This window comes from Lagopus muta, chromosome 3 (genome assembly GCF_023343835.1).
Source record: "Lagopus muta isolate bLagMut1 chromosome 3, bLagMut1 primary, whole genome shotgun sequence".
Taxonomy (NCBI): domain Eukaryota; kingdom Metazoa; phylum Chordata; class Aves; order Galliformes; family Phasianidae; genus Lagopus; species Lagopus muta.
Genome location: NC_064435.1, coordinates 82,057,242 through 82,066,702, shown reverse-complemented (window position 1 = coordinate 82,066,702; position 9,461 = coordinate 82,057,242). Strand labels below are relative to the sequence as shown.

General features: G+C 53.3%; 1 protein-coding gene across 1 annotated transcript; it reads left to right on the top strand.

The window, feature by feature from the left end:
• Positions 1 to 1,913: 1,913 nt before the first annotated feature.
• On the top strand, positions 1,914 to 8,649 carry NRN1 (neuritin 1). The gene is given in 5 exon segments (XM_048940251.1): positions 1,914 to 2,394; positions 5,488 to 5,570; positions 5,572 to 5,633; positions 8,380 to 8,387; positions 8,390 to 8,649. Coding segments are annotated over 5 exon segments (432 nt in total). The 5' UTR covers positions 1,914 to 2,339; the 3' UTR covers positions 8,614 to 8,649.
• The last annotated feature ends 812 nt before the right edge of the window (positions 8,650 to 9,461 follow it).

The window sequence follows — 9,461 nt, the reverse complement described above, 5'->3', positions numbered from 1 at the left end:
CACATTGTCTAGATTGCCAGGGGCTCAAGTCCTGTTGGCAGTGATGGATACAGCAAAGGTCACGAGAGCCACATTAATCTCTTCCTGGTTGAGCATTGTGTCCAGAGAAGGGCAATGAGGCTGGTGAAGGGACTAGGGCACAAATTTTATGGGGAATGGCTGAGGGAACTGGAATTGCTTAGTCTGGAGGTGGCTCAGGGAAGATAGTCTTTATCACTCTCCACAACTCCCTGAAAGGAAGTTGTGGTGGGGTGGGGGTCAGCCTCTTCTCCCAGGTAACTGGCAATAATATGAGAAGTAATGGCCTTAAGTTGTGCCAGGGAAGGTTCAGGTTGCCTATTAGGAAACACGTCTTCTCAGAAAGAAGTAGTGAGACACTGGAACAACTTGTTGTCCAGGGAGCTGGTGGATTTAGTGTCACTGGAGGTGTTCAAGAACTGTGAGGGACATGGCTAGCGGGCATGGTGGTGATGAGTTGGTGGCTGAACTTAGTGGTTGGATCTTAGAGGTTATTTTCCAACCTTATGATTCTATAATTCTGTGATTGTAAACTGCCCTAAGAAGTTCACTACGTAGGTCGTGTAATGTCCAAGCTGTGTTCTATGCAAGCTCCTTGGAGTCAGTTCAACCTGCAACTTGAAAATATAGCATTTCTGTCCTCAGAAAAAGGAGCAGAAAAAGACGTAGCAGATATGAATATGGAAATGAACAACACCGTTATCAGCAGGGCAAAGGAGTGAAGCAAGAATTTCCTCCTGCTATAGCCCCCACTCCTTGTATTGTCCTTGTCCTCCCAACAGCAAACACAGCCACAAAAGACCAAGCAACCAGAAGCTGGGAGGTTCAGCACCTGTTTGGTGCCCCTCAACCTGCACAGCATTCTCACCCTGCTCTTTGATGCTGATAAAGCACTGAGAGAAATAGAAGATCTTTGAGGTTATCAGACCAATCTCTCCAGGGAAAAGGCTCCATCTCTTGATACCCACTTCAGCCTCTGCCGCATTATACAAGCACCCACTACCACAAAGCAAAGAGCTAGGATCAAGGGCAGCTCTCAGCCAGACTGCCCACCTCTCACGGGAGCAGGGACAGGGAGATGTTCCCTCCAAGCGGCTGCTTCAGCTCCTGAAGTTGTGCAGGAGGCTGGGGAAGGTCGGGGCAGAACTGGAGAGCGGTAGCTTAGTGACGAAAGAGTTATGGGTGCAGAATGGGTTCGGGTTGGTTATCTCACCCTGCTTACCTCACCCCCAAGGCCACCCCTTTCTGCCCCCGACGGGTGGTGAGGGGCACCTCGAGGTCTAGAGGTGGAGCCTCCGACTTCAGTCCCCCAGTGCCAGCGCCATCGCGGAGCGGGGCAGGAGCTCCCCCCAGAAAAGAGAGCGGGTGGCCGCTGCGGGTTTTCCACCTCATCCTCTACGGACCCACAGCGGGGCTGGAGCAGCAGAGCCGGGAGAGACCGGCCACCACCAGCCCCCTCCCCTCCGTTCCCCCCAGCCTTGGGGATGACGTCATGGTGGGGGAAGGGAGGGGAGGGAGGCGGGAGGGGACCCCGCACCCCTCCTTTTCCTCCTCCTTTCCCCCTCTTTCCGCAGCGCGGGGGCCGGGCCGTCCAGCCCCGACGGGGCGGCCCGGGGGCGGTTGCCTGTGTGTGGGTGGGGGTGTTCTACCGTGCTATCCCCACCCCGGGGGGCGGCTCCTCCGCCTGCGCGTCCCTGTGTCTGCGCGTCCCTCTGTGCGTGTCCCCCCCTCCTCTCGCCCCCCCCTTCCCCCCCCCGTTCCTCCCGCCCCGTGGGGACGGTCCCCGCCTGCTCCCCCCTCCTTCGTCGCCGCCCCACGGGACCCCCGGGGGGCCGAGGGAAGCACGGAGCGGGGGGGGGGGTCCTGGCGACGCGGAGCTTCCTCGGCGATGAACGGGCGGAGGGACGCGGGGAGCCGGGTGCGCGCAGCCCGCGATGCCTATAAATGGCGTTTCTCTTGCGAGGGGCACACGAAGAAAAAAAAAAAAACAAACCAACATATATATATTAAAAAGGAGGAGGGAAAAAAATAAAATAAAAAAAAAATCCTTCAGTGTCATCCCCCCACGTCAGGGCCGGCCGTGGGCGTGAGGCTGTACTTCCTCCGCCCCCTCCTAATGGAGCGAACCATTCCCAGCTATTCCTCCTCGCCCGCTCCCTGTTTCTCCCTCTTTCTCTCCCTCACCTCCGTCTCCCCCCTTGTGTGCAAAGTCCTCCGCTGCTCGGAACTTGTTGGCAATGCCTATTTTTCAGCTTTCCCCCACGTTCTCCAAAGTAACTATTTAAAGATCTGCAGTCGCAAATGGTTTTACTAAATGTAGGATGGGACTTAAGTTGAACGGCAGATACATTTCTCTGATCCTCGCTGTACAGATAGGTAAGTGGACCGCCAAATTCCCGCTGTGCCCCGAGCCCCGGGCGATATGTGCGGCGGAGGCTGCCCTGCGTCGAGCTGCAGAGCGGACCCTGCCCCATCCCATCCCCATCCCATCCCATCCCATCCCATCCCATCCCATCCCATCCCATCCCATCCCATCCCATCCCATCCCATCCCATTCCCATTCCCATTTCCCATTCCCATTTCCCATCCCCGTTCCCGTCTCCATCCCGTTCCCATCCCGTCTCATCCCATTTCCATTCCATCCCCATTCCTATCCCATTCCATCCCGTTCCCGTTCCCGTTCCCTATCCTCATCTCATTCCCATCCCTTCGGACGGCGTTTTTGCGATTCCTCAATCCTATGCGCCATGGGTCCACAGGAAGGAATTACTTTGCTCGGTCGTTTTCCTAAATCTCTGCATGTTCGTTCCACGTTCGCTGTATTATTATTTTTTTCCCTTTCTCCTCCTGTCCCCACGAACGACCGCGTTCTCTTTTTGGATCCCCCCCGTTTCTCCCCCCACACACACACTCCGCAGTCGACAATTTGGGGACTCCAAGTGCTGAGAAATTCCCCCCTCTCCAGGGGGACGGGGAAATAGAAAGGGGCACCAAACGGCTTGCGGGAAATCAGGATGAAAGTTTGGTGATATTATTTTTTGATTGTGGGTTTTTAGGGGGTGGTTTTTTTTTGTGTCATTTTGGTTAGAAAAGGAGGCGGACAGCCGCAGGGCTCCCGCTGAGGGACTCGCAGGCGTCCCCGTTCACGGGGCAGCCTCGGAGCAAAGAGAAGCCAGCGGCTGCCTCGATAGGATGAGTGGAATGGAATAGCGAAGTGATACGGAAGAGTGAAGTGAATATACAATAAGATCAAATAAGATCAAATCTAATAAGATCAAATCAAAAGATCAAACAAAAAAAAAAAAAAACAAAACCGACTTGAATGCGGGGCTTGAACAATATCGCGGGATCCCGCCGCCCCAACGCTGAGTGTTGTGTTCGGAGAGCCGCTCTAAAATACGAGTGGGTCTAAAAACAGGAGGAAAAAAGAGAAATTCTATATATGTCTAGCGACTTAAAATAGGACCGGTTTCCCTCCGCTCCTGTGTGTGGTTTTGTGAGCTCGTTCTTTAGTATTTCGCTTTCTGTCGCTGCCGCTTTTGTGTTGGTTCGCTATCGGGTTCGCTTAATTCAGCATTTCTTTGCTGGAAGTGCTTGTCGAGTGGCAGCAACTAGGGGCTGGTCCTGCACGGGCAAATTTTAAGGGATATACATGGCGAATGTGTTGAATATGTATATCCCGAGAGCGGTGCAAAGCAGGGCTGCAGTGGGAGGACGGATGCGGTGTCACCGTCCCTTACCGCCCGGCCGGGCGCTGCTAAGGACCCTTGGAAACATTTTCCTGCAAAGGAATTCTGCTCCAATGGGAAATGCTCCGAGTGCTATTTCGGTTACACAGCGTCTGCGGCATTCTGTGGGTACCGGCAGAAATAATAATAACAATAATAATACTAAATATATAAATATATAAAATAAAGCAGGAGAGAAAAGAGAGGGAGAGAACGAGAAATTGCGTTGAGCATTTCCTCATCGATAGAAGGAAAAATCGAATCAAAACAAAACACTGCGCTGAAATGTTGACCTCTGGAAGATGCGCTGCAAAGCCCTCTGCTAGCACCATTGTGACGGTGCTGAGCTCTCGCGAAGGCCATTTTCTGTAGTGCAGAGTAAGCAAAGGGGAAGGCGGTATTTGGACGCTATCTTTCGTTTCCCTCGCGTTTTTCGTTTGGAGGTGGATTTTATCTCATTTGCCCTCATTTGATTGAACCGAGAGAGGATTTCATTCGCGAAATAAAATCCTTTCTGTCTTTGTGGGTTTGCGCAGCGGCCCGAAATCCTGGAGCTGGGGAAGGTGAGCGGAGGGAGGGCATAGAAGGGGAGCCTGGCAGAGGGTGCCCGGGTCGGAGAAGCCCCGGGAGGAGGCAACGACCGCTGCGCTACGGGGGGGGGGTCGACGGGGAACGGCGGGGGGCACTGCGGGGCGACCTCTTACGGGAGAATCATTGAATATCCCGCCTTGGGAGGGACCCGTAAGGATCGTCGAGAGAACGCATCCGTTGTTCAAGCATTTGCTTTATATATATATATATATATATATATATATATATATATATATATAATTGTTATCGTAATTATTGCGGTGGTGGATTTGGGGGCGGCTCTGGGGAGCTGTATGCTATGTGCAGGCCGTCCCTGGGCCGGAGGCAGGCTCACAGCCTGCTCATCCCTCGCCTGGCCCCCCGACACCGGAGGTCTCCGAGCCCTCATCCCCAGCGCAGCCTCTTGGGTGCCATTTCTCCTCTCTCCCTGAGGCACGGCGGTGGGATGGGCGCGAGTTGACGGGCATCGCGCTGTCCTCTCGGCTTTTTTTTTTTTACCTGCTCGGGGTCTGGGACACTGCCATGCCTCCGTAATATCGCAAGCAGGGACACGCGGCCCCCACCGAGGCGCGGTGCCCTCCCAGCTGCCCACCCCCTCGTCTCTCCGTGCGGGCACACTCATTCCTTTATGGGGACCCAGCATCCCATCACCCATCTCTTCGCCGGCGGTTGTTGCTGCTGTGTTGGTGCTTCTTTGCTTCCATTTGTGCTAGCGACCATTGGGGACGGCTCTTCTCGTGCGTCGCGGCTCACACTTGGTGTTGTTTCATTGTTTCGGTTTGGGTTGTTTTATTATTATTATTTTTAATTGCATCTTGTTGCATTACGTATCGTTTGGTTTTATTATGTATCATTTCAGTTCATTTTTGCTATTTCATTCCACTTCTTGCAACCTCTCCCCCCCCCCCCCGCACCCCCGGCCCCTCGCACCACACCACCCCCAGCAGCTCTGCCCCTCGCCCGTCCAGAACTGCGCTGCCAACAAAGGAGCGAGCGCGGCCCCCGCATCCCCTCCTCTCTTCACTTCCCCTTTCCTCAACTCCCATCCCCCTTCCCCTCCCCCCCCCCCCCCAAAAAAAAAAAAAACAGAAATTGGGGAAAAAAAAATACATCCATGGTCGCGGCTCTGACCTGTGCCCCTGCCCCGCAGCCCACCTGGTGCAGGCGGTGAGAGCGGCGGGGCGGTGCGATGCGGTCTTTCGGGGCTTCTCGGACTGTTTGCTGCGGCTGGGCCGATAACATGGCCAACTACCCGCAGGACCTGGACGACAAGAGAAACCTGCAAACGATCTGCGCGTAGGTCTTTCCTCTCGTCTTCGGGCCCTGGTGTGGGATGGGGCTGGGAAGAAGGGGGTTAGTGGGAGGGGAGGCGGCAGGAATAAGGCAGGATCTGGTGTTTGGGGACAAATCTGGGGGACCAGAAAAGTCTGGAGGGAGCTGTCACAACATTTTTTTTTTTTTGGTTTTCCCCTCTTTGAGTCTGGGTGGTTTTTTGTTTGTTTGTTTGTTTGTTTGCATGTTTGCTTGAGTTAGGTTACATTGATTATTGCAGTTGTTTGATGTGGTTTTTTTTAAATTTATTCTTATTATTTTATTTTATTTATTCATTTATTTATTTATTTTCAGCCCCATCCCCTTGCTTCTATCCTTTATCTTCTACTTTGCACAGAGAGGTGCCATCCCTGCAGCTATGACGCCCTCAGGTCACACGCTCTCTGGCTGAGGAGGCGATTCCTCACAAAACGAAATGCAGTTAAAAACAGAGCTCAGCCCCTATATAAAGCACAGCATTAACCTTTCCCTTCCCTTCCCTTCCCTTCCCTTCCCTTCCCTTCCCTTCCCTTCCCTTCCCTTTCCCTTCCCTTCCCTTCCCTTCCCTTCCCTTCCCTTCCCTTCCCTTTCCCTTCCCTTCCCTTCCCTTCCCTTCCTCTTCCCTTCCCTTCCCTTCCCTTCCCTTCCCTTCCCTTCCCTTCCCTTCCCTTCCCTTCCCTTCCCTTCCCTTCTCTATGCTAGCATCTTCCAGCCCCGCTCCTGACCAGAGGGAGGAAACGAAAGAGGCAAAAAATGAAGGGATCCCACTTGCTGGGCAAGAAAGTGGTTTTTTTGTTATTTGAAGAAAAGTCTATCAGGATAGGTTACCTACAGGGGATCTCTTGTCTCCTGGCTGCTGTTTTCATGGCACAAACTCACCCTGCTGAGACAAATATTTAGAAATGAGATAAGGTCATTAGATACAAATATGTTTGGAATATTTTTTTTTTCCTGTAGTTGGCCCATGAAAATCAGAAAATGAAATGGGAATCAGATGGGATATGGGAAAGTGTGATGGGAAAATGAAGGGAAGAAAAGGGAGGGGGAAAAGGAAAAGGAAAAGGAAAAGGAAAAGGAAAAGGAAAGAGGAAGAGGAAGAGGAAGAGGAAGAGGAAGAGGAAGAGGAAAAGGAAGAGGAAAAGGAAAAGGAAAAGGAAAAGGAAAAGGAAAAGGAAAAGGAAAAGGAAAAGGAAAAGGAAAAGGAAAAGGAAAAGGAAAAGAAAGGAAAAGAAAGGAAAAGAAAGGAAAGAAAGGAAAAGAAAGGAAAAGAAAGGAAAAGGGAGGGGAGGAAGGAAAGAGAAGAGCACCACACTCCTCTCTCTTCTCTTCATGCCCAGTAATTTGGGAGCCGAGCATGAGGTTCCCTGCACCTTCCATATTTGGCACCATGCTGTGTCCTGCATGAAGGATAAATACTCAGGGCTGTGAGGTTACAACACAATGTCCTTCGACTCCGGGATGCTGGACCAAAGGTGGCCTCGACCTACAGAAGCTTCTCAGAGCCCGGATCCTTCCCCACCACCTCCCACTGCCCTTGCCCTGAGATGTGCATTGAAAGGAGATGGGGAGAGACTGAATTTTCCTCTGGGAGATGCAGTGACAGCAGAAATACTGCAGGAGAGGCACACTCTCAGATTCCGGCTTCTCAGTAGCTCATTATTTATTACAAATGTAGCAAACACTGGGAATCTACAACAGGCGTGGAGGTGCTCATAAATTAGAGGCTGTGGGACTGCTTGGAAGGAGGGAGGGAGGGGAAGAAGGAGGAAGGGAGGAAGGGAGGGGAGGGAGGGAGGGAGGGAGGGAGGGAGGGAGGGAGGGAGGGAAGGAAGGAGGAAAGAGGGAAGGAGGGAGGGAAGGAGGGAGGGAAGGAGGGAGGGAAGGAGGGAGGGAGGGAGGGAAGGAAGGAAGGAAGGAAGGAAGGAAGGAAGGAAGGAAGGAAGGAAGGAAGGAAGGAAGGAAGGAAGGAAGGAAGGAAGGAAGGAAGGAAGAGGAAGGAAGGAAGGAAGGAAGGAAGGAAGGAAGGAAGGAAGGAAGGAGAAGGAAAGGAAGGAAGGAAGGAAGGAAGGAAGGAAGGAAGGAAGGAAGGAAGGAAGGAAGGAAGGAAGGAAGGAAGGAAGGAAGGAAGGAAGGAAGGAAGGAAGGAAGGAAGGAAGGAAGGATATGAATTTGCAGGTCTTGAGAAGAGTGCAGAAAAGTGACAAAAGGGGTTTTGTCATCCCGAGTGTGGGGAGGAAAGAGGGAGAGTGAGGTGGTACGTGGGAGGGAGTGGATAAAAGGAGAAGGAAAAAAAGCGTAGGAAGAGCCGGGAATTACCTCGGGGGAGGGAGAAAACCCTTGCCGCCCGCGGGCCCTTGGCACAGCACGGGGGGAGTCCCACCGCCTGTCCGCGGGTGTGGTGTGAGCGGCTCCCGGGGAGGAGCTGCTCCTTCCTTCCTTATCCTCATCCTTCCTTTCCTGCCCACTCAGCCAGAGCCCTCCCGAGGGTTTCTAACGCCGGGTCCCGCACATCTCGTGACGAGCCCGAGGGCTCCCAGTACAGAGATTTCCCGCGTCAGGGACCCCGAAAAAGGCCGTTTTCTCTTGGCCACACAGCTCAAAAGCGTGATGCAGCCCCGGAGCTTTGTAGGGAGGGAGCTACGGGACTCTCGGTTCCCCCAACCCTAGGATTGAAGGAGGGGGGGTGCTGCGTGGCCCGTTCTGACGGCGGCTGCTCTCCCTCCCCCTGCAGGTACTGGGACGATTCCACGCCTGCACCCTCACAGCGCTCACGGATTGCCAGGAAGGAGCGACAGACCTGTGGGGAGAAACTGAGACGGAATCCAAAAACCTCGATTTCCAGGGCAGTTTGTTCGAACTGTGCGGAGGCGGCAGCGGAGCAGCCCGTCCCAGCTGCCGCGCGTCGCTGCCCGTGCTGCTTGGGGGCATTGGGAGCAGCTCTGGCCACCTGGGGCTGCCCTTCTAGCGGGGCCAACGCTGCACCCCGGAGAGGAGCATCCGTCCGCGGGCTTTGGGGACGGTCCGTGCTCGGCCGTGGTTGGTGACGGTGGCTGATGGTGGCGGAAACACCCGTGTAGGACTGTGGAAGCGTTTTCCCCTTTCTTTTTTTTTCTTGTCCCTTCCCCCCCCCCCCCCCCCCCCCTATTTATTTATTTATTTATTTATTTATTTTTTCGTGTTTTATTTGCCAAACGTTACCAAACAGGCAGCGGCGTGCAGCCCGAACCGGACCTCAGCTTTACTATCGCTTCAGATCAAAAATAGGAGAAAATAATATCTAGAGAGATCGAGGAGCTCGAGCCCCCCCCCGGCGTGCACCAGAAATCTCAGGAACGACTCCGGGCCTCCACCCCCCGACCCAGCGGTGGGGCCGAGGGGATGTCCACGCACGCAGCATCTGGTGAATAACTCACGGCTTCAATCTGTCCTCCACGGTCGCTTGTTTTATGGTCATTCCACTGCAGAAAAATAATAATAATAACAAGAAGAAATGATAAATAAAAACAACAACAACAATAAAAAGGGAATAATAATGAAAGTAATGATAATAAATTAAAAAGAGAGTGTTTTTCTTAAGGGGAAACGTTAAAGGAGAAAGGAAGGAAGGAAGGGAAAAGGACGGAGATGCGTCTCCGCGCCCGCAGGAGTGAAGGAGAGCTGCGGGCAAAGCGCGGTTCCCTTCCGTTGTCTCCGTACGGAGACATCGGTCCGCACTCACCGACTTTAATTTCGTCCCCCTCTTTGTTTTTAGGTGTCACACATCCAGCAAACCCCCGAGTAGCCGGCAGCAGGGGTCACTAACGGGAGGGGGGG